We start from the raw sequence: 23,134 nt of genomic DNA, 5'->3' as shown, positions 1-23,134 counted from the left end.
AGGTAATGGTTCAGATGTATAAAGTTTATAAGCTTAAATTAGTGATGTGTATGAATGAAAGTTCAGCTGGGAGAATGCCGGCCGTGCTGGTAAAAGATCCACTAGAAACAAGACGTCTCACTCTGTTGGATTTGTTGAACTGAAGAAGAAACACACTCGTGGTTGTACAGTGGTGTCACAGAGTGAAGGTTCTTTCCTCACAAACTATCTTTGACAAGCACTGACAGCAACCGGCTCCAAATGAGAAGCTGCAGGTGGATGTGATTTACACTGATTAGCTATTGATTATTAGCAACTGAGCTTAGTGAAGCTCACACACGCTCATTTTCACCGACTAATGCAGCGGGATCAGTGGCGGTTTCTGGCACGGGCGAACCGGGCAGCCGGGGCATCACATGGGGGGCGGCACAACCACGTGTTAAAAAAAATCATCTGCGCCGCTAAGAGGTTTACTATTAATATTACTGTGTGGGGAATTGACAAATTGCAGGCGCCCTTGCTTGCTGAGAAGGTGCCCTGCTCAGAAGCTGTGTGAGGAGGGGAAAGAGGAGGGGGCGCAGGGGACAGTTCACCTCTGGGTCTCCAGACAAGCAGTGAAGAACAGATGAGAGGAGGAAAGAAAAAGCAAAAGCGGCTGAAGAAAATCAGCTTGGAGGGACGGTCACAAAGAAGAGAAGGGCTCAGGGTTTTAGGGAGTGTCAGAGGAAAGGTTTAATTAATTGTTCACAGGCACAAGCATGTTTTTCATTGTTCATTAAAAAAAAGAAAACTAAAAGTTTTTATGTGAAAATTTATAGTTTTTGTCTTCATTCATGTATTATGCAAAACTACTGTATGATACAGATTTTCAGATATTCTTTACAATGATGGTTTAAGGGCAGAAATGTGAATATTTTTGAATTCAAAGGTCCATCACTACTAGGCCCCAGCCCAAGCCTCCCTCTGTTGGGGTTTTACTTTTTACCACTACTACTCTGTCCCTCTGTCCTCATGGTGGTTGCTGGGCTTGGGAGAGTGTGGGGGGCCGTCCCATCTCCCAGGTTCTGTGAATGCATTGTGAGAACAATACAGCAATGTATAGATATTTAGCCAGTGGTCCACGTAAAATCATGTGATTCTTTTTAGATGGATGGGATTGGTTCAGAGCAGTGACTGCATCATCCTTGTTGGTGCGTTATCAACCCTTTTCTTGAAACAAACAAAATAAATATAATAAATAAATATAGAGTCTGTTTGGGTTGAACTTTGTTATACCCTTTATTTGCACACGTGATCCTAAATATATTTTTTACAGTTTGCACACTTTTTCATTTTTAATTGCACTGTTGAGCCCCAGGAATAACCCTACTCCTCCACTGTGTTCTGCTGCTGCCAACATTTTCTATTAATCCCTGTATCTGTATGGTTGATAAAAACACAATGGTGCTCTAAGACCTGAAACACTTTCTGAATAACACAAGTCATCTACTCAGAGAAACAAGTGCCAAACTGCTGCAGGATAAACTAAATATTTCTGAGATGCTCGGCAGAATGTGGCTCATCAGTTTGGCTTCAGTAGCGCTCCAACACTTCCCACATTCAGCAACCCCTGAATAATAAATGCGTCCAACAAGCTATTACATAAATGCCTCAAAATCTGAATAATCCAGAGCATTTTATTCATTAATCTGACACCCACTGTACACTGTTTATGAATCTATATACTCTTGGTTCATCTCTTATCTTAGTATTTTTAATATTCTCATTTGTTTTTATTATTGTTTTATCTGATTCCTGATTTTGCATAGTTTTATCTGCAACTTAAATACAAATGATTTGTATCAGTCACCTTCATGTTTGTCAGGTTTCAATATACTGGACATGACAGGTCATTTTGTTGTTAGAGACAGTTTCCTGTATTAAACTGTGCTGTTTCTGTGCTGGTTTTCGGGCTCAGGTGAGGAGAAGGAGCAGCAAGAGCTGCTCATGGAGTCGATGGCATTTGCGGAAGAGGAAGAGTTGCTGGAGTGTTTCCGCTGTGACCTGGGCTTCTGGGACGCCTGCTACACCACTGAAACCAACTGCAGCCTCGGCGAGAGGTGCTACACGGGCCGAGGGAAGGCAGGTGTGTTGGATAAGACTGTATTTTTAGTCAGAGTCTGTTTGTTAATCTAAATATGAGAACGTGAGTAAAGGTTATTAGGACAAGTGCATATTGTTTCACTTCACTTTGAAATGTTGGCACTGAATACCATCATCTTGTCTCCCTAGCTGATGTTCTAGATGTTAAGACTTTGGGCTGTGTGAAGGCAGAGGAGTGTGATGTGGAGACCACGGTGGAGCTCCTCCCTAACAAAACCATCTTCGTCATGACCAAACACTGCTGCGACACACCGTTCTGCAACTCGGCCCACAAACTTCCCATCTACACTCTTTTCTACCTCACTGTGGCTTTCCTAACTACCTGGCTCATCACTGAAGACTCAACGGGATCACAGTAAACAACCTGCATTTGTTTGCTGATCTAAAGAAAAGACTGTGTGAAGTGATACTGAAAGAATCTCAGCCATATGGTGTAGAAAAATCACCAGCTTTTGTACTGTCTGTTAGACTACTGAATTAGAAAATACTTCTTTTAATAATGGCATTAATTTAGGCCAAATCTGTTTTGTGTCACATTTAATATTTTGAAATGTACATACAGTATTTCAGTTTAACAAAACGCAAGGAAAAACTGAGCTAGGTATATTGTTTTGCTACAACATGAACCTTTGTAACACATGCAGGATATTAAATGTTACGTGTTACTATTAAAGCATTCTAGTCATGTATATAGATTAAAGTATCCTGTCCAGGTAGAACATCACTTAAAGCCTGGTCACTCCTAAAACCGACTGTCAACACAGAGGAATGAAGAGACAAACTAACCACAGAGCTGCAGGAAAACATTTGCAGCACAACAGTTGCTCAGCTGCGATTCAGCAGCTCTCCAGCAGAGGGCAGGAGTTCATCTTTCATGAAGCGCTGCAGGTCCAACTCTTTGTCCTCTAGGTTGAGGTTCAGGAACTTCTCCACCACAGACCTGCACCTGTCAGTGACACAAACATACACGCCTGTCTGCATCACACGCTGCTCACTTGTGTGGGGTTTTACTTTCTTTCTGTGCAGTTAAAGATTAACAAACCTGTTTGCCTGCTCATCCGATGATGCATTGTCGATGCGTTTGATGGACCTTCCTGTCCTGTACAGTTCAGACACCTTACCAAACACGCACCCACAAACAGTCAGTCGATGCTTCTGTGTACCACTGTGTGAGTGTGTGTGTGTATCTGTGTGTGTGTTTACCTCCACTCCTCTCTGTACAAGACTAATTGGCAGGCCTGCCAGTGTAGCGATGTTGGCAGCATAGCTGGACTGGCAGATCCCTTCCTTCAGTTGGTACAGAAACACCAACTCATCCCCATCCACTGCTGTCTCTAGAGTCTACCACACACACACACACAAAATAAATACAGACAAAAACCACATATTTATAAAGTAAACTTTATAAATAAAGTAAAACATCTGAAATGGAGCCTCATTAGCTGATTTGGAAGTTTCTGCTGTCAACATTGTTCTGTAGCACATTAGTCTGCCATCATGAAAAGTCTCTGAACATTCACACAAGTGTTTTGCTTATTGTGCAAGCTCAGCTGAAGTATCTCTCAGTACCAGAAGGGACAGCAGGACAGAGGACGGTAACAGGCTCAGCTGCAGCAAACTGTGGAAGTTGGTAGCCAACAGGACGTGAGGAACATCCACTGGAGCTTTTCTCAGCCAATGAGAGATTGATGCAGCCAGCAAGGACAGTCCATCCACCTGCAGGGGAACATTATACCATTGGCTGTGTTTCTGAATAAGGATGAAGAAGCTCTTCAGCCTTAATTCAGGTTAAGCTCTTTACGCAAACCCTTGATAGCCTGACACTGAGTTGGTGCCATGAATAAACCAATTAACAGGACATTCCTGTCTATTGATCAGTGGATGAAAAGATCCAGACACCAGATGTCCCTCTTTCTCTTTGCCCGAGTAACAGTATGTTAGAAAAAACAATTTTTAACTTGTTACCATTGTAATAGGTGATTATATTTCCTCTTTGGAACTAGAAATCCTTGTGTTTACTTTGAAACCTTTGTTGCACAAATAGGTTGCTCACTCTGTGCAAGGGGAGCTGGTCTGTCATTGTCTGACCATCACCACCACCACCTTGCTGTTATATGGGACACGTTGCCACTTCCAGAAAACAAAAGCAATAGCTGCAGCGATTTTAAGTGTTACCATTTCCCTTGCCTGTAGTTGGCGCACATCAACACTTCTATATCTGAAGTCTAACAGCTGCTGCAATTTTCTTGCTAATGTGTGGCACATGTTGGACTGAACTGAGGCTCTGTTCATGCTGCAGCTCTAAATTGGATAATATTGGCTGGGATTAGTTTCAGGTGCCTCACATAACTGACACTGTGTGTCCTTGTTATGTGTATACATATGTATCTAATTCACAAAGTGCTGGAACAAGTTCTTCTTACTGTGTTAGTTCCTTTCCCGAATTCATCGATGAGAACTAATGAGTTGCCAGTACTGCTGTTGAGAGCCTGGGCCATCTGGAGAATAGAGACATGAACAGTTACAGTATACTACACTTTATTTTATTGTGTGTGTGTGTGTGTGTGTTATGGTTGTGGGCAGTAGTTGCATTATAAAAATGTCTTGACAGGTGGAGAGTGGGAGTCGAGGACAGTAGTGTTGGAAGTTCATGTCTTTTATTTCCACACCCCCACACAGACGCACACAAAGCATACACTCAGAAACTTGTGTGTGTGTGTGTTAGGTACCTGGTTGAGGTCGATCATGAAGGTGCTGAGGCCCATGGACACAGACTCTCTGCTCTGCATGCGGGTGAAGATCCCATCCACCAGACCGATCTCTGCCTCCTTTGCCGGCACGTCTGACCCAATCAGAGCCATGAACACAATCAGACCCACCTGGCAAAGTCAAATTAGAAAGAAAGATGAGTTAACAAGCGAGGCTTGCACAGTAAATACTGTGCTGTGAACAAATGCTATGAATGGGAGAGCCTCCCTAACTGAGCCAAACTTGACCTACCTGTTTAAGATAGATGCTCTTGCCAGAAGAGTTGGGTCCAGTGATGACCTTGACTCTTCCCTGCAGCTCTGAGCTCTGGAAGGAGTTGGCCACAAACACAGGAGAGCACAGCTCCAACAGCGGGTGTCTAGAAAATAATTAAGTACAGAACTGTACATTGTACACTGTAATTATTGTAAGTCTCATGTGCGAGTGCCTACCTGCCCTGTGTGACTGTTATCTTCCTGTGGCTGGCCAGCTTGGGGGAGGTATAGCTGTACTCCTGAGAGGCACTGCTCATAGCCATCAGACAGTCCAGTTCAGCGATGAGGTCCAGGACCTACACAACACACACACATTAAACATGCTGAATGTCCTAAACACAGGTCTTCTTACCAGTGATGATGCAGCCTTATCTCAACAGACTTGCACAACTGCACAATAAAGAAGAATATTATGTTATTGGAGTGGTTTAAGATTTTTCATTGGATGTTCTGATAATTGAAAAACCTTTCACTGTAAGGAATGATTATAACCCGTGAGCGGGTGGTGAGTGTGTGTGTGTTTCATTCTCAAAAGAGAGATTTTGGGTGAGGTATCATGTTAACAAAGCTTAATGAGTCTGCAAGTCTGTATTCTAATAAAACTTTAAGATTCATTTAACTACAAAGTTGCTGCCTGATAGCTAGACAATTCAAACTACAGCTACACTATTGTAAACACAATAATTCATCATCTGACCTCAATACTCATTCTACCCTCAGAAATAACAATAAAATTTGCATTTACAGAATGCAATAGCTGCACATCAATCATGAGACAAATATCACAGCACTTGAAAATAACTTGTATCAAGTGCTGTGGGATCAAGACCTGTTTCATAATCAAAATGAGCAACACATCCCAACACATAGATAATCACAACAAAATCCACCTACACGCATTAACAGCATTACTTTCACACCAACAGTCATTTTTTATCAGAGTGGGAGTCATGTTTTAAACATTGGAAACTGGAAGTGTGCAGTGATGCACACCAACCTTGTAAAGGGAGCTGCTCCTCTCGAGGATTGTGTTCTGCAGTTGTGTCATTACTGCCGTCTCCATGTCTGAGAAACAGGAACTGTACCATCAGGAAAGTATCTTGCGAAATATAGAATGATTGCTGTAAAACTTTCAGATGCACATCTCTCAGGCGAGTGTGTCCTGTAAAAGACCTCTAATGTCACAGTGCAAGTCTCCCAGGAGGTCGTCTAACTCCTTGGTTCTCTGGCTGCGGTAGTGCAGACGGTCCTCTGACAGAAACTAGCCCACAAAAACACACACGGTACAAAAACATAGATCATACAGGTGATAAAAACAGGTGCAATTTTATTATTTTGAAAAGCACACACACAGAAATAACAAACGATCACAAACACACCATAAAATCTAGCCCCTCTATCTCAAAGTCCTCTTTATCCACCATACTGGGCAGGCGAGGGACAGAGAGCAGGAATCCAATCTGTAAGGAGAATTAATCAGTGATGTATCAGCACTGATATTCAGTATATGGTGCTCCAGAGAAACATACCAGCAAATAAAAATGGAAATACATACATAATGGTTGGGAATACATATATTAGACGGTAGCTATGTAAACTTAAAGACAGAACCAGTGGGATGTAGATGACACAGCAGGAGGGGATGCGAGCATCCAGATGTTCCAGCTCTCTTCTGGCAACATCTGTGAGGAAGTCCGACAACCCCATCATCCTCCTCTTCTCTAAAAGAGGGGGAGAGTTTAATTAAGAGTTCAGTTCAACCAGCATATAAAAGTCACACAGGCCAACAAATAAAAGTGACACTTCACTGTGCTTACTCTCATCTATCGCAGGGTCCACGTTTGGTTTGATGGTGAAGCGGTTCTCGGCTATGCTGGTTTCAAAATCCACCTACACGTCCCAAAACAGAGATGGACTCTTTTTACTCAGTTATTCATTCAATGTTTATTTATTTATTCCAAAGTAAAAATCATATACTTAGACAAACATTCAAATCTGCAGATAAGAGATCAGGATAAAATGGTAAAAGGATAAGAACACAGCTCATGGCAACAATAAAAATACCTAAACCTAACAAAAATGTAATCAAGCCAAGCCAACCTTAAACTTATAGACTACAATTAAGAGATCAGGATAAAACAGTACTAGCAGAAGAGCTAAGAGTGAACCAGAAAACCAGACAAACTGCTAGATGTCTGTTCAGGACGTACACTGTTAGAATGCACCATTTTAATCCCAGGATTCCCGAGAGTTGTGTTAGATGTAATGAAGAAATTGTTTTTGGTTTTTGTAAATGTTTGTTCCAAATCTGCATTTTGATTTAGATTTTTAAGTGCACAACATAAAGGGAAGAACTCACAACTCGGCTGATGACGGAGGAGATGTAGTGGAGGTCATCAGAGAACTCCTCGCTGATATCGTGAAAGAGCTGAATGAACTGAGGCAGGTGTCGCACCGTGTCCCTAATACACACTGCACTGTACACTGTCTGACAAACACACACAAACACACAAACATTTTGTACACAGAACAGAATCTGTCACATGGAAAAAGTGCGCATGGTAATACTGCAGCTCCAACCTTGTAGAGATTTTGCCAGTCTGTCACTTTGGTGTGAGAGAGTGACATCCTGTGCAGAAGAGTCTACCACACACACACACACACACACACACACACACACACACACACACACACACACACACACACACACACACACACACACACACACACACACACACACACACACACACACACACACGCATCAGGTAAAGGGGTAATTTGGTCAACAATGTGAAGGAAAGAAGGTCACTGGGTCAGAGTTGTTACTGGTATGTTTCTGATGTTGCGTAGCAAGGACTGCAGGGTGCTCAGGACATCTGAGTTCCGAGGTGATGTGAAGAAACGTATCACTTCCTGTCTCCTGTGCAACACGGCCAGGTCCTGTGTTGGCCGCAGAAACCATTGGCTGACAAAAGACAGGACATCACTTACACTTACGGTACTTCTCTAAAGAAAATAGTACAAACTCACAACCTTTACATCGCCCAATCACTGTCACCAAACACTGAGTCTGTTGTGTGTTCTGTTGTGTAAATGTACATTCCATGGACTTAAAATCACCATAATATCATTGGTTCCAGGACCAAAAACAGACACTGTGTTATGTTGGAAAAGTGGACAAATTTTTCTTGTTGCCATAGATACAAACAAACAAACAAACAAACAAACAAACACAAATCTTCTCTTTGAATCACAAAACAGTAGTGTTGCTGTTTGTTTGACAAAAGCTTTATTGAATTTTTGCTGCTTTGGTTGGTTGTTTTGTTGTTTGTTTCTAATGCTCCAGATGTACCTAATAATAAATTCACTTTTTATAAAGTAGTTAATTGTTTAACATTGAAAACTTTAGCCAGGCAGTTGATGTCAGCTATGTTTAATGTTACTGTGTTTTATGGGTGATGCATGCACATTGAATTTCCCCTGTTTATTAAATTAGCTGCAAATTTCACTTTTAATGAAAGGTCGCTTAATTATTTCTGTCTGTAGGTGACTGAGATGTTTCTCACCGTAGCAATCTGGAGCCAAACTTACACTTGCAGCGGTTTAGTATACCTGTTGTAAACAATAGGACAAGTAGTTAGTGGTCACACCATTACTTTAGCAAGACAAGAAATAAAACCCTGAAATGCACCTGTCTGAGCTGCATACCATAAAGACTGAGTCCTTCTTTTTCACCTGAATGCAGCTTGTACACTGATGGGTGACGTTCTGACTTGAAGATCTGCAGTACACTGGCACAATGCAAAATCTAGGGTTATCTCCACACTAAGCCGATCTAAACAAGGTATTTCATACAATGAAAAAATTATGGATATAACATAAGAAAGTGAATCTTACTGGTAGGCGGTTTTAGCATATTTAATTACCAGCAGCAACACTGCAGGCTTTAGTTGTTGAACGAACAATTTAACAAGAGGACTATATTATAGTACATGATGATAGTATAGTATATTATATGTCTATGAGGATTTATATAATCATGGTCAGACCCTGGAAACATTTACAAACTGTGAATTCCTACCTGTATGTGTCCTGGTCAATATACACCACACCTTTCCTATATTAGGATGAAACACAATGCCCCTTTTTAGAGTTCTAAGCAACATTTTTCATTCATGAAACCTTCTGCGTCACCTTAAAGGTTTGGTTTGCTCTATATAAAGAACAAATAAGAAGAGAAATAGAGGTAAAACGGAAAATGTAAATACAGTTAATGTACATATACTATGAAAACGTAAAGGTACAAGTAAATGATTCATCCTGCTGCATGTTTGACAGACTAAAACTGATGTGGCTAAATACAGAGAAGTAAAACGACATTCTTCATTGAAAAAAAAAAGTTCAGTGCCCTCATTATGGAAAATGTGTAATCACAGTCCTGTGTGTGCGTGTGCATTGCTACATTTATGTGTGTCTCACAGCGTGTAGGCGTTGAACTGTAGGATAGGAACTCCAACACTGCTGTCTTCCAGCTCCACTCCCACTCTCCTCCTGTCCAGACATTTTAGCAGAGCGCCCACTGTCCTCAGCTATGTAATGGATGCACACACGCGTGTGCGCACACGAAACAGACACGCAAACAAAAATGAAGAATGATTGACAGTTTGTGATCATCTCAGTGCAGTATGATGAACTACTGGATAGGATGATATTTAAACAGCCAGCTCACCATCAGGGGAGAGTCAAAGGAGATACAGGAGGAGAGGTAGGACATTCTGTCTCTCTCTGAAATGGAGGCAGGGAGGAAGGGTAAATGAGCAGAGAGCAGCCTCTGCTTACCAACCTCCAGACCTGCAACATTCCAAATTAAGCCATTCATGTGGAAAATTATGCAAATTTCATGCAAAAATTCTACCTAAGAATTCATGATAATACTTGGATATTACCAAAGTCAACATATGGATAAGTAACCACCTCTGGCTTGTACTCTGGGTTTGAACCTGGGATACAACAGAGAGGAGTTTGAAAAAATTAAAGCTAATCAGTTGTATGAAAGAAAAAAGTTATTGTAAAAGTTGTGATTTCACATGGTGAAATTGTGTTACAATAGTGTGCTCAGAAAAAGATTTTTTTTATGCAGCGTATAATAGCTATACAATCGCTTTTCTCCTTTATCACAACTAACTGCCTGCTTTGTCCTCAATCTTATTTCATTGCCTTGACCCAGAAACTACTTATCTCACGCCATGTCAAAACAAAACTGTCTGTGACTTTTTGTGCTTTTTCATCTCAATCTCAAAGAATAATCATATCCCAGAGCTCACCCAGTTGTTGCAGGAAGCGGGTCATGCAGCGCTCCTGCTTTGCACTGGTAATGATTACATGGGGAGTAACCTCCTGGATAACTAAACAAGGGAAATTAGATATATCAAGTTTGACAAACACAACAGAGAAGTTTTTTTTTTTTAACAAAATCATAGTATTTAGGCAATTAAAACTATAAAAAAAACCATGATCCTAAATCTGTTTGAGAAAGAGACTGATATCTTGTAAATAACAGGTATAGTGTTTAACCTCTGGCCAGCAGGTGGAGCTCGTGGTTGTCAGGAGTGTCTACCATGTAGTGTAAAGAAGAGTCCTCAGTGTCATAGAAGGAGAGGCCCACCTGTCCATGCTGGACCAAAACACTCAGTAAAACCTAGAAAACGACAACAACAACAACAACAACAACAACAACAAACATACAAATGCAAAAGTGTGCATCTGTGAGTGTGACACCTGAGCTTACCGCAGGTGAGTCTTCTTCCTCTTCATCACCATTTATGCCTGGGGGACCACAAACTAACCGCCCTCCTCCTCCTCCTCCTCCACTCAGATCTTCCAGTGCTGCCATGAACAGTTAATTCTACGAAGGACCAGTCAAATTGAGCTCATTTAGTGCTCTAAATTAGATTTGACCACAGAAAAAGGTTACAATATACAAACCTGCGTTCATTTATTAATTTTCTTTTGGCAACGAGTTGCGAACAGACCTCTCTCTTTTGATTAAAACAACAACAACAACAACATTGTAAGTGTCGTTGGAGTAAACCAAAGCAGTAGTAATGGGCGGACAGGTAAACAATGAGCTGAAACTCACTAGAAAGCTCCGTAATCAAGTGATAATTGTCCAGTGGCGAACCTCGGGTGAACCAGTGTAAGCTAGTTAGTCCCGTTTAACCAAAAATAACTGTTTTATTCACAGCCTTCGTTTAGTTAGCTGACATATACTCACAGGATGGGCTGGGACTTTTTACAGTAAAACCAACAACAGGTATTAGTCATTGGTAAAACTCAACCGATAATAGAAAGGTGACAAAAACTTTTAGCTGAACTTGCTTTGCGCCACTGCGCACAGCGTCCCTGTCGTCCCGCTGTTGTCATGGCAACAGTGTTGTATTCACACACTCACTTTAAAACAGAAATAATGAAAACTTTATAAAGGAGTCATTTATTTTATACACAAAGAAGGAAACATTCAGAATCAGCCTACATGCCCTAGTTTTGCGAAACAATTGTGCTCCCAAAATCCCTACATTTCCTCCCAGTTCACTGTTGATATTTTGAAACTAAACACAGTTTACAGATGAGTTTCACAATATTATCAGTGGACCACGTACTGAATATTTCATTTTGTAATAAATATGATGAATAATAAATACACTTTTCACATAACCAGTTTTTTAATTGTATTATTGTAATTGCCTTGTGTGTCTTTGATCTTGTTCTTCTTATTACCGCTCCAATTGCCCCACTGGGAACAAACAAAGTTCTACTTGACTTGACCTGAAAAGGAAATGCAAGTTCTGCAGTAACTGACAAAAGCATTCCTATTATGTGTGTGTGCAAATTAATGACTAGAAAGCAGGTAGTGCTGAAGAAAAGGGGGTAGAGGCAGTTTGTCAGTTTGATTCTGCCTCTGCTGCCCCAAAAACTGACAAATTGACAGTCCACATAAAGCCATCAGGGCAGGGGGATCACCTGAGAATGAAAGAGAATGAGAAAGTATTAGTTTCGCAGTATGTGATTTGGATTTTTTTTTTTACAAGTTACAGTGACCTTAGTTGCTGTTTCTAACCAATTCAATTATCTGGTTAATTATATCTAGATACTCACGTGTGGCACCGTTCACGTAGCGTAGTCGTATGCTGGCTCCCCCTCTCACGCTGCTCACCGCTGGGAACAGCTCCACCCCTTGAGGAAGATCTTTAAAAGCTACTCCAAGAAAACTGCCATCAACAACGAATCCCAGAGTCCCTGCATCAGTGTCCAGGACCAGCAGGACACATTCAGGGATGGGGAGAGGCGTCTCTGCCACTTTTGGCTGCGGTAAAGTGGAAGACTGTGGCCTGAAATCCTCTGCAGCCTCAGAGTGACACCTCCTTGTCTTTCCTGGGTAGAGTCCCAGACTCTGTCCACCATGCCAGAGCTGATTAGTTTTGAGTTCCCAGCCCCAGGACTGTGCGTCTCCACCCACCAGCACGTTGTACCCTGAGGCCTGCAGAGGACAGTCATGCATGGAAACGCCCAAAACAGCGTGACTCCCTCTGTGGTCGGGGTTCCACAGCACCTCCCAGACATGAAGCCCACCTTTCACCCCCATCTCTGCTCTCACCCCATCGCTGCTAAGCTCAACAGGTGAACGTGTTGCTTTCTGTTTGCAGGCAGAGAGCACAAAGTGAGGAGAGCGGTGGACTGAGCTCCACTGTGAGCGGCTGTCTCCTGGGGAACATGGAGAGGAGTTCAGAGTGATCGCGAGGCGAGAGGAGGTCGGGACGGCCAGTGGAGTGAAAGCCGATGACGGGGAGGGAGGGCTGTCGTCTGTCCTGCTGTACAACCAAGCTGACAGTGAGAGACCCATTGGTACAGTGTACAGAGCCGGACACAGGCAGGGTCACCGCTGAATGTTGCCAGAGAAAGAACTGCTGAGAAGACAGTAAACAAATATGGTAAGTTCAGTGATCTGTTAGTCAGCTCCAGTCCACCCAGAACAGGACAGTGTGAGATAGAGTAGAAAAGACTGTAACAGAGAACAACAGAAAAGCAGTAGAGCACAATGTAGAGTAGAATAATATTAGGTAAAGTTGAGTAGAGCGAAGTAGGGCTGTGGAAAACTGTTAAGTAGAGAATTTGAATGCTAAGGTGGAACAAAGTGTCAGTAAAACAAAGTAGAGTACTGAGAATAAGGTAAAATGATTAATAATCCTAATCTGAAAAGCAGCTGTCAGATAGAAGCAGTGAAGTAAATGTAATGTAAATTTCTGGAATAAACGAATAAAGCAGCATGAAATGGGCATCTCAAAAACTGAATTTAAGTACAATACTTGAGTAATTATTTGTTAATTTAATCAAAAGTATATAAGAATAAGGGGAAAAGGAGATATGTGGCAACAGAGCAAAAGATAAAAAGTCCCCACACATTCAAAGATGGTTCAGGTTTCTTCACCTGTTGAAGCAGGTCAGTAAAAACAGACAGTAAGTCTTTTAAGTCTTACCAGCTGTTTTGACGAATCCTTCCCTCTGGTCCTTACAGACAGGCTGTTTCGACACATCCTCTCTCCGTGTGTCCGTATCTGTGTTTTTTAAGACTCTCTTATCAATCATCTCCTACGTCTTATCGCTGCTCGGTAACGTAACCGCTCTGTCTGTCCGTGTCCGCTCCGGTGTTTTGGGTTTCGGGACGACCTCCGAGACGGGAACAGCACAGTCCATCACCTCAGACTGACGCCATCCAGAGCTGCAGTGACAAGGACGAGAGGTCGCGTGACGCGTTCGTAAAAAAAAAAGAAAGAAAGAAAGAAAGAAATCACGGAGAAATGATTCGTGCAGTCTGATTTATAGGCTCTCCATCACATCTCTCATCACCCCCCCTCTGTTTTTAACCAGCTGATTTATTTTTTTATCGCGTTCTGTAATGAATATAAACATAAATCGCGAAGCATAAGAGGAGAATCAAACTTGGGCTTTTAATTAATAAGAAGAGGAAAATGAAATAGAACCCAAAGCGGCTCATTATTGCGGAGAGCGCAGGCGCACGCGACAGGAGCATGCGGCCCTGCGCGCTGTCTTACAGACGACCGTGAGGTACTGCTCCAAAGCTTTTGGAGCAAATTAGATTTGTAGATTGACAGAAAGCTGGATGTTTGATGGAATACTCCATTTTAAGTAATTGATCAATGATGAAGCATATAAGTATAAGTATATAAATGACTTAATTTGTTAAGGAGCCCCCATAGGTCATACATGATATGATCTCCATTGTGAACTTCTGATAGTAAACTCCACCTAGTACAAATTTTCAGCATCCCTTCTCCCATGTCTTCCCAGACCACATCAAGTGAACGCAATAATGGTTCAGTCCTGTTAGGAACTAAAAATAGCATAAAGAAAGAAAAGCAGTCTGTCCCATGTATTGTGACATAGTAGACTGCAACCTACAAACCCCCACCCAGAAAAAAAAATGTCAGTTTTTGTAACTTTTGTTTGCTTTCTTGATTCATATTACCACTCACCTTCACCACTTTACATTCCTTGCACGTATTAAACTAGGCTAATCTGTCGATTCATGTTGAGGCTACAGTCCAGCAACAGCATCTCTTGCCTGTAAGACAGTACTGAGGGCCTCTATACCCAATCAACCTAGTGGAGGAGAGCAGAGATGAAACTGGGTCACATCATGTTGAGTACTGTGGGGATGTACAGAAAAAAACCCACAGTACTTTTAGTTTTTCATTTATTTATTTTTACCATCTGGATTTTTTTTGCTGGTACCCACACCTGACCTGAAATTGGAAATGATATATCGTACAAAGATTGTTCCACTACTCGCTGATTCTTCCGTCCCAATTTGAGAAGTTTTTAATGGATAGACTGTTTGTTTTGGTCTTTTAAAGAGGCTTCACATGGATAACCCTGCTATCTTAACAGTGGTTATATTGCTCTCTGACTCAGTCAGTGGATCTGAAATGACATTTATCGCAAACATTGAATCATATTTACTTTCAGTAATATGACAAATTACATTTCTCTACCCAGTTTGGGTATGGTCCAGATGCTGCACACCACAGTATACTACACATCCATAAAATTTTATCAGGCATGAAATTCTTTTTTAACATCTAAAATTATGAACAAGATTGGCATGACATCTAACAAATATGTCCTTGTGGTAATGATTAAGTTTATATCGTGCACCTTTCCATACCTAACATCATTAGCTAAAGGAATAGTTAAGTTTGTGTCATAGCTAGTTTTATACTGGCACATTTATTTAAAGAAATAAACAAACGTGTATGCCATTCTGTCCAGTTACCAAAAGTTAGGTGTAGGCAGCCATTCAGAATTCTTTGTAGCTGTGTTTTTATAGATTTATTTATTTTTGTTGTCACACTTTTACAAAACTCTTAGTCTGGTACTGATGATCTTAAAGACATTCAGAAAACTAAACATTCTGGTAAACTGTCCAAAACTAATGAAACTAAAATAATAAGAATAACCTAAAATAAGATTTTAGTAGAAGTATGCACAACAACACAGACAATATAGCATAAAAGTGCTGTAACAGAAGGTTTTATCTCCTTTACATAAATAAGAGATGTGGCAATGCTGGGAAAATCTAATCACTACACATCTAATCACACACATTGAGTGCAGTTTGTGAAGTCATTTATCTTTTTATTTAGAGTCTGTTTATTTTTCTTCTCATGCAGTGTCTCTGTTTTTCTTGATAACCCGTGGTGCCACTTTGAGTAGACACCAAAGATCCTCTGGAGCGTTCCTTCAGTATAATATGGAGTCTGTGAGTTTACCTTGGTCCTCAAGATGCTGGATCCCAATGATTGACAGATTTCATGGGACCTTTAATTGATGGAAAGATGAGCGATATATCTAGTGTATAACTTAAAGTAATGACAGCTGTTCCCAGCAGCCTCAGTGGCTTTACAAGATACCGTCAGTTCATAGAAAGCAGAACCAAAGTGCAACATATACATTTTCAAAGAATAAGAAAACAACTTTCAGAACTTCATTGTCTATAACGACAATTTACTAAGCACATTCAACAGTGCAACTAAAGATCTCTGACTTGTGGTTAAACAAGACATTACACATGATTCAAGGCCAAACTTATGTTGGACATACATATATGTCCTTAATTTAGGCTTTGACCTTTTCAAACCAGTTTCCTTCAAACTTCAATAAAAACATACTTTAAATAAATTAACATTAAAACACAAATTATCCCTGTAGATATACTTCACATCAGTCTCCCCAAGATCTGAGTACAACTCAGAAGATTTACTCCACATTAAAACTTTCTTACTTATTCTGTCCTCTGGCATTTTGGTTGGGATCATTTCACATTTTTGATAGTATTATAGATATTTCAGCCAAAGTGGCAGACCCCCTTAACTTGTTGGCACCAACAACCGACCTAGAAAAGAAAAAACGAGGAAAAACAGAGTCACACATTGCTGATTTTGAGTGACAATAATTTCTTTGTTGAGAAGTGTTTAAGTCTAGACAGTTTTTTTCCCTTAGAGTCTCTTGCCAAAACTACAAGTGTAACATTAACTCTGATAGACTTGCTCAAATAATCACTGGTTGGACGACTTTCCTGTTCTATTGTTAGATGAATTAAAAAAATTTAAAAAAGGAAACAATAAAATCTTTTCAGACACAGATGTGTTGACGCAATGACATCTGTGAGTTTCACTTCAGACAACTCCCAACAGTGCTAACTAACGTGATTACACAAGCGACAGATACAGTGACTGATTTGAACAGGGCCTTTTTATCTGTACACACTTTTTGCCTCCGCTGTTAACTTTGGTGGCCTCTAGATTTATATTTTGCTGATTTGGTCCTGTCTCTCACCCGTAGTGTTCTTCTGGAAGTAAATCACCCCGGCAAGTAAAAAGATCAAACCCAGCAGCAGCCCAGCTGTCCCAGCAGCGATCTTATTCCTGTCTGACTCGTGTATGGGGTCTGAAAACACATTTATCACATACACAAATTTACACATTGTACATTCATATTTATTAAACATCTTCTATCATAGATTTTATCAAAAATGCTTGTTCAGTTGAGTGTTATTTTATTATTGATAAGGATGAGGGTCAAGAACAGTTTTGCTTTGGTAACACTGAAGTTAATCTAATCTATACTGTTATGCCTCACACCTCCTGTCACTCTCTTACCCCAGTCATAAAGTTTGGGACTCATGAGGCTGGCGTGCTCCACCACGCAGGTGATTTTCTCTCCACGTCTGGGTGTGTACTCCAGATAGGAGTGCATCTGGTAGAGCCAGTTCCCATTGGGCAGCTCATCAGTGGACGTCACATCAGATGTCACCGTCTTTCCGTCTCTCCGCCAGGTCACTCTGATTTGTTTGGGATAAAAGTCGTGCACACTGCAGACGAGCATGGCTGGATGTTTGCTGCTCGCTGCCTCAACTGACCTCAGCCTGACGTAGGGCTCGACTGGAGGGAGATAGACCCATAGACAAAACAACTGATGAAATCACAGATTTTTTATTAATCCACTTATTATGATCCAATCATGCTGAATTTCTGCAGTGCTTTAGATTACAGCCTGCAAATTACAGTGTAAATATTTTGTACATATGACATACTAATGAAATACTTACTGGATAGTAATGATATGTAGAAGGGGAGAAGTAGAGCTTTGTTTGTTACCTTACCATGTAATTCTGAAATTCTGTAATTTAGAAATTAATTACATGATAAGTCACAGCACTCCCTAAGTCGACGTACTCCCTAACCTCTTGTCTTTTTCCCTTGTGCATACATATTTGTCCTGTTATAGATACACAGCAAGTGTTTTAATGATGCCATATACATAATGAATGTGTTTACAGGCTGTAAACTGAAGCATTACCAGAGTTTCAACTTTCAGATCACCTGGTTTTGAAAGGACATCCATCACCAGTGGCATATGGGTTATGCATTTCTCTGAATCCTTTCTTCGTCTTCTCAGAAAAGCTGGGTTTTTGTTAAGGTCGTCTGCGATTTCCTTTGACTTTTCTGTGTAGCCCATAACTTTTCCCAAAGTGCTGTTGTACTGGATAAGCAGCACCTTATTAAGGTAGATTTGTTCCAGATAAACAACTTCATGGTTGGAGGTGAACTGGCAACGAATTAAACCATAACCGAAGAGAGCACCTGTAACATATTGCCAAAAAGCATGAAATGAGGAAAATAGTGCCTCCAAATAATCCAATACTAGAAAAAGTGTAACACTGACAGACACTGACACTTGAATGGATCGTGAATACTACTTTTGTACTTTAAGTAGTCCACACTTTTCTTTTAAAACTTAGGCCGACACACATTCTCTTAAGTAAGATTTTAATTGCAGTACTTTTACTTGTAAGAAAGTATTTTTAAATGCAGTATTTCTGCTTTTACCCAAGTAAAACGTCTGAATAGTTCTTCCATAAGTAGTCGCATCATCATTTAAAGGCACTTTGATACGTACAGCAGTAAGTGCGACCACGGCAACCGCAGAAAACACAGTGAAGGAGACTATACAGGAGGTGGTTTTACGTGTACTCATTTATCTGACCGTCACACCTCTTCACCACCAGAGCAACGGTATTAAACCAAAGTCTGACATAATAGACAATGCTTATGATACTAGTTAGGAAGACTCAGTATAACCTCCTGTGATGTTACTAGCTGTTTCTGCAATTTTAGGCTACAGGATGTAGCTGCTGCAGCACATGTGTCAAAGTCAGTTCCATCCGTTCCTTTAGTCCAAGCTGTTACTGAGTTCACTGAAAGTATAATAAGTTTAATAGCTCAGCTGCCTAAAACTGTAGCTCAACTACCGAAAAGCTATTGATTCTGCCGGTGATAATTATATTCACTTCACTTTAAATTCTTTGATACATTAATTAGCACCTCTAGTAGCAACTGAATATTTGTCTCCTGCCTGTCTATATTCTGCTTGGAACAGCAACACGATTAAATAATGACAGAGGCTATTTTAATGTTACTTACCGACTGTTGAAAAGAAGCAGAACAGACACAACAATGAAAAGAAGCTGTGAACTTGCATGGTATCAAACGTGAAAGACAGAAACAGAAGTAAATTAGTCTCCCACTGGAAACATGAGGAAGTGAAACAGCTGCAGCAGACACTGCCCAACTTTTTTCCCCTTTTTTTTTTTTTTTTACTGTAAGCAGGTGTGGTGCACGTGTGATTTGTTTTCATACTTTTATGCTGGATATGTACGGAGAGATTGTACAACCTTGGTTTACTCTGCTTGTTTGACACTTAAAAATTTTGTCTAATTTCTTATCAGTTATTGCAGCAATTTAATATTTGTATTGATGGATTAATTGATTCACTCTTAAGTAAAGGAATCAAAGATGAAGTTTACGTAATATGAGATAAGAAAGTAGAAGTGGGAACTTTCCAACATTGCAGATGGGAATGTACATTAGTGAGACTGTCCTGAGTCATTGGTTTGTTGCAACAATCCCTCTGACTCCTGTTTTATGTTTATTAGGGGACAGGTCTCAAACACAGCATGAATCAGTACATTTTCAGTTGTAACGATTATATTGAGATGGCCCCAGTAAAACATTAAATGACAAATTAATCTTGAAGGAAAGCAACAAAAGGCACCTTCACTGATTGGTTGCTGAAACTTATTTAATAATAATTACACAAATAATGGATAACACAGATTTGTTGCCGAAATAAGGTTTTACTGCAGATTCACTGAGCAGTAGGTGTTAAGAAATTACCAGTAAGCATCACAAATCATGAATTCACATATTTCACATAGTTGTACATAGTTATACACATGTATAAAGCACACATTCACTTTTTGTCAGTGGTGGGCAAAATATTGAAAAGAAAAGATGAAAAAACTGTACAGAACCACAATTTAAAAAAAAATAAATAAATAAAAAATCACAATCTGCTTTCATGGTTAAGTGAAACAGACAGTATGTTACATGGTAACATATGAATACTCAAACTGGTAAATAAAGGTATTATATAGTTTATGTGTTAATCTAAAACACTTCTTATAATAAAAAGTGGATCACTGTATTTCCCGATGTTAGACTTGGTAGTATTTTGTAGCTTTACATAATTCTATACGTTAATAAACACTTACCATGCCAAACAGACTTATAAGTCTTACCATTTCCATTCATATGATATAAAGTTAATAAAATCTTTCATATGTGCTGTGTGTTAAAGAAATCACCTTCCATGGTGTCCTTTGACCATTAGAAATGTTCCAGCTGCGACCCCAAATAAACCCAGAGCCAGGCCCACTCCACAGAAAACATCCACTCCATGACTTTGATGATGAAGATCAGGTTCTGTGGAGGAACCTGCAAAAATATGTATCATTACAGGCATGAGGAAGCATTTTACAACAAATCGCTGTATTATTTTAATTTTTCATGTATAATATATAACAGTCACCCCAGATTCTTGTTTGAGGCCTCTGCAGGGCTGAGTGCTCCACAGTGCAGCTGTAAATGTCCCCCTCGCTCGGTGTGAATGTCAGGGTTGAGAACTGGTGGAAGGTCTGATCATTATTTGGATAGTATCGACTGAATGACACCCCCTCAGACACCGGATGATCATTTTTAGTCCAGCTGACTTCAATGAAAGGTGGGTAGAAGTGATTCACAAAGCAGATGAGGCTGTTTTCAACTCCCAACTGAACTTCTTCTGCAGGGTAGAGGACGCTCTCGGGGGGTTCTTTAGTGGGTTTTAAACAGCATTTCATCAAACACATCACCACAAAGATCCATGCTTAGATTAATTTACTTTTTTTTTTTTTTTTTTACAGCACTACAATATACAGTTTATCCTTTACCTCTCTCTTCTGGTGGATTTTTCTCCTCTGCTACGCAGTATGCAAGAACTGCTGCACACAAGTTCTTAGCTTTTTCTGCATTATTATAGTCACCTAAGTCGCTAAACATTTCTCTTGGGTCCAACACGAGAAATGCGGGCACAGTGAATACAAGCGCATGTCTTTCAAAATCCACGTACACAATCTCTTCAGCATCAAATTCAATCTGCACCTCAGTTGTACCATTGTCAAAGCAGGCCACAACATAGACAACTTCATGGGCGACTGAAAAACAACAAAAGTAGAAATGAAAATTATAAATATGCTTGTATAAAGTTCTGAAGACAAAAAGATTTAGAGCACATTCTGTCTGACAAACATGTGGCATTTGTAGTCTCAAGCGAAATTTAAAAAGAACACTACGTGCTTTGTTAAACTTTTGAAAGAACAGAGTAAATTTAAATGTATTCTTACTTTGTGAAAAGGCGCAGCAGGTGCTGAGTATCAGGATTATAACAGCAGAGCGCCTCGTGTCTGAGCAGGAGGTCATCGTGATTGGAGCCTCAGCAGGAAACAAAAATCTTGATTTCTGTTTCCTGTAAGAACACAATCACATGATCAGATCACGCGCTAAACAAAGTAACCAAAGGAAGTAATGGTGGGTGGTGGTGGCCCCACAGGGAGGACACTGCCCATGGTTAGGCAGGTCTCTCTGTTGCCAAGAGACTCTTTGTCCCTTTTTGAGACAGGTGTGTCAAACCTGCACTCTCTTTGTTTAAAGCTGGCAAGGCTAGTGTGTGTTTGATGCAACTACTTGACACGGTAAAGCCAATCTAGCCTTTAAGATTGTTCTCAAGAAGAGAATTCGTTTAAATGAAAAACTAGTCAAATTAAGGGCAAATCTATTGCAGTAAAATGTTTTTAAAAAGTTGAGAAAATAACTATACTGACTAAGCTGACACATGAAATCCTAAGATTCTGGATCCTTGATGAATCATCACAAACCTGTATCCATGGATTTATGAGTAGCCAAAGCACTGAACAACTCTCGAAATGAATCACTTTGTAGAAGTAAGAGCTTGATCGCAGCTTATTTGTGATGCAAAAGTTGACTGTAGCACAGTAGTTTAACCAGTATAACTGCATTACTGAGACACTCTAAATTTGAGAACTGCTGAGAAATGACAGTGTCCATAAATAAAGCTTTTGTTCCAGAATCATCATCATCATGATCCGAGAAATGCACATTATGCAGAAAAATATGTTTGCCTTTGAGTCCTCTTGTATCGTTGTTGTATGGTTATTTTCCACTTGGTATTTAATAATATTTTAAAGTAATCTTAAGTAATCTTTATTTTTATACACCAGCCTTGTTTTTTATTTGATCTGATCAAATCATATAATCATATATATATAATAATACAGCAGTGACAAAAAAACATAAACAAACAAAAAACTGCAGTAGATTCTTGGCCCCAAGTGAATTTGTGAGTGAATTTGTGAGTGAATTACGTGTTTATCCTTAACTTCACAAAAGGATTAGTCCGACATAAATCTAACATATAAACAGTTTCAGTGTTAGGTAAATGAGGATATTAAACAGTAGTCTAACCTGTTTTGTTTGTTTATACCTGCCACAAGCTGCAGAGTATGAGGAAATTAACAGAGTGGGGAAAACCAAATGACAATCTGTGAAATTTTTTTTGTCTCGTGTCAGCATTGTTTAACAGCCCAGTACATTTTCTACCAAAAGAATTTGCACTGTCATTTCACAAACAGCTGTGAAATGTCAAGATTAAGGAAGTATTTCCTTAAAAAGAGTAAAGACACAGGAGTTCAAGTTGAGTCAATGAACCAGATTCAGGCCATCATCAGTTACCAGTTAGTAAAATCGCTCCAATAGAAAATCAAAAACAAGGAAAGGTATGAAGTTTACTGACTTTCTGACCAACAACTCTTTCTTGTTATTGTTTTTCATAGTTTCAGATTTTACCTTATGAAAAAAATGTGAGTGAAAGTATAGAAGTGGTTTTCAACTTTAATCATATTTTCAACTACAATTTTTTCTGCTCTGAAACAACAATTGAACGCTTCTATTATTTGG

The 23,134-nt window shown here is 40.0% G+C and overlaps 4 protein-coding genes across 6 annotated transcripts; all 4 read right to left on the bottom strand.

The window, feature by feature from the left end:
• Positions 1–2,946: 2,946 nt before the first annotated feature.
• msh5 (mutS homolog 5) lies at positions 2,947–11,037 on the bottom strand. The gene is made up of 25 exons (XM_041043799.1): positions 10,933–11,037; positions 10,719–10,842; positions 10,469–10,549; positions 10,091–10,144; positions 9,874–9,995; positions 9,624–9,733; positions 9,226–9,261; positions 8,853–8,935; positions 8,711–8,756; positions 7,971–8,109; positions 7,725–7,787; positions 7,504–7,632; positions 6,962–7,034; positions 6,756–6,865; positions 6,524–6,604; positions 6,318–6,405; positions 6,142–6,209; positions 5,322–5,440; positions 5,122–5,248; positions 4,851–5,000; positions 4,545–4,619; positions 3,691–3,837; positions 3,325–3,462; positions 3,164–3,237; positions 2,947–3,067 (listed from the first exon to the last, which is right to left on the bottom strand). The coding sequence occupies exons 1-25, from the start codon at positions 11,035–11,037 to the stop codon at positions 2,947–2,949; spliced, it is 2,463 nt and encodes an 820-aa protein (XP_040899733.1).
• A 613-nt stretch (positions 11,038–11,650) lies between these two features.
• Positions 11,651–13,044, bottom strand: LOC121186181 (SPRY domain-containing SOCS box protein 4). The gene is made up of 2 exons (XM_041044849.1): positions 12,300–13,044; positions 11,651–12,164 (listed from the first exon to the last, which is right to left on the bottom strand). Exons 1-2 carry the CDS (start codon positions 13,042–13,044, stop codon positions 12,034–12,036), a joined length of 876 nt encoding a protein of 291 aa, XP_040900783.1. The 3' UTR covers positions 11,651–12,033.
• Positions 13,045–15,546: 2,502 nt separating this feature from the next.
• On the bottom strand, positions 15,547–19,352 carry LOC121186183 (boLa class II histocompatibility antigen, DQB*0101 beta chain-like). 3 transcript variants are annotated; one of them, XM_041044852.1, is made up of 5 exons: positions 19,205–19,352; positions 18,104–18,364; positions 17,381–17,662; positions 17,058–17,168; positions 15,547–16,614 (listed from the first exon to the last, which is right to left on the bottom strand). In XM_041044852.1, exons 1-5 carry the CDS (start codon positions 19,260–19,262, stop codon positions 16,589–16,591), a joined length of 738 nt encoding a protein of 245 aa, XP_040900786.1. In that variant the 5' UTR covers positions 19,263–19,352; the 3' UTR covers positions 15,547–16,588. The 3 variants fall into 3 exon arrangements, with proteins under 3 accessions (XP_040900786.1, XP_040900787.1, XP_040900788.1); XM_041044853.1 differs by lacking the exon at positions 19,205–19,352 and adding an exon at positions 17,884–17,900 and having other exon boundaries at positions 18,104–18,281; XM_041044854.1 differs by lacking the exon at positions 18,104–18,364 and having other exon boundaries at positions 19,205–19,349.
• Positions 19,353–19,657: 305 nt separating this feature from the next.
• Positions 19,658–21,614, bottom strand: LOC121186182 (H-2 class II histocompatibility antigen, A-U alpha chain-like). Its single transcript, XM_041044850.1, has 4 exons — positions 21,505–21,614; positions 21,052–21,315; positions 20,652–20,933; positions 19,658–20,557 (listed from the first exon to the last, which is right to left on the bottom strand). The coding sequence occupies exons 1-4, from the start codon at positions 21,578–21,580 to the stop codon at positions 20,424–20,426; spliced, it is 756 nt and encodes a 251-aa protein (XP_040900784.1). The 5' UTR covers positions 21,581–21,614; the 3' UTR covers positions 19,658–20,423.
• Positions 21,615–23,134: the final 1,520 nt, after the last annotated feature.

Source organism: Toxotes jaculatrix, chromosome 8 (assembly GCF_017976425.1).
Source record: "Toxotes jaculatrix isolate fToxJac2 chromosome 8, fToxJac2.pri, whole genome shotgun sequence".
Taxonomy (NCBI): Eukaryota; Metazoa; Chordata; class Actinopteri; family Toxotidae; genus Toxotes; species Toxotes jaculatrix.
This window is presented reverse-complemented; position numbering and strand designations above follow the sequence as displayed.

What these genes read in the sequence shown, in the direction of transcription:
- LOC121186182 (XM_041044850.1), bottom strand. Translation starts at nt 21,580, where the DNA reads ATGACCTCCTGCTCAGACACGAGGCGCTCTGCTGTTATAATCCTGATA. An exon ending in CTGCTGCGCCTTTTCACAAA is followed by an intron (nt 21,316 to 21,504) that starts GTAAGAATACAT and finishes GTTGTTTTTCAG; the next exon opens with TCGCCCATGAAGTTGTCTAT. An exon ending in GCCTCAAACAAGAATCTGGG is followed by an intron (nt 20,558 to 20,651) that starts GTGACTGTTATA and finishes ATATTTTTGCAG; the next exon opens with GTTCCTCCACAGAACCTGAT.
- msh5 (XM_041043799.1), bottom strand. Translation starts at nt 11,037, where the DNA reads ATGGCAGCACTGGAAGATCTGAGTGGAGGAGGAGGAGGAGGAGGGCGG. An exon ending in ATTGACCAGGACACATACAG is followed by an intron (nt 8,936 to 9,225) that starts GTAGGAATTCAC and finishes GCATTGTGCCAG; the next exon opens with TGTACTGCAGATCTTCAAGT. An exon ending in TTGTACAGAGAGGAGTGGAG is followed by an intron (nt 3,238 to 3,324) that starts GTAAACACACAC and finishes GTGTTTGGTAAG; the next exon opens with GTGTCTGAACTGTACAGGAC.
- LOC121186183 (XM_041044852.1), bottom strand. Translation starts at nt 19,262, where the DNA reads ATGCAAGTTCACAGCTTCTTTTCATTGTTGTGTCTGTTCTGCTTCTTT. An exon ending in CTGCTTCTTTTCAACAGTCG is followed by an intron (nt 18,365 to 19,204) that starts GTAAGTAACATT and finishes AATATGTTACAG; the next exon opens with GTGCTCTCTTCGGTTATGGT. An exon ending in TCCCAAACTTTATGACTGGG is followed by an intron (nt 17,169 to 17,380) that starts GTAAGAGAGTGA and finishes ATGTGTTTTCAG; the next exon opens with ACCCCATACACGAGTCAGAC.
- LOC121186181 (XM_041044849.1), bottom strand. Translation starts at nt 13,044, where the DNA reads ATGGGTCTCTCACTGTCAGCTTGGTTGTACAGCAGGACAGACGACAGC. An exon ending in CTACGTGAACGGTGCCACAC is followed by an intron (nt 12,165 to 12,299) that starts GTGAGTATCTAG and finishes TTTCATTCTCAG; the next exon opens with GTGATCCCCCTGCCCTGATG.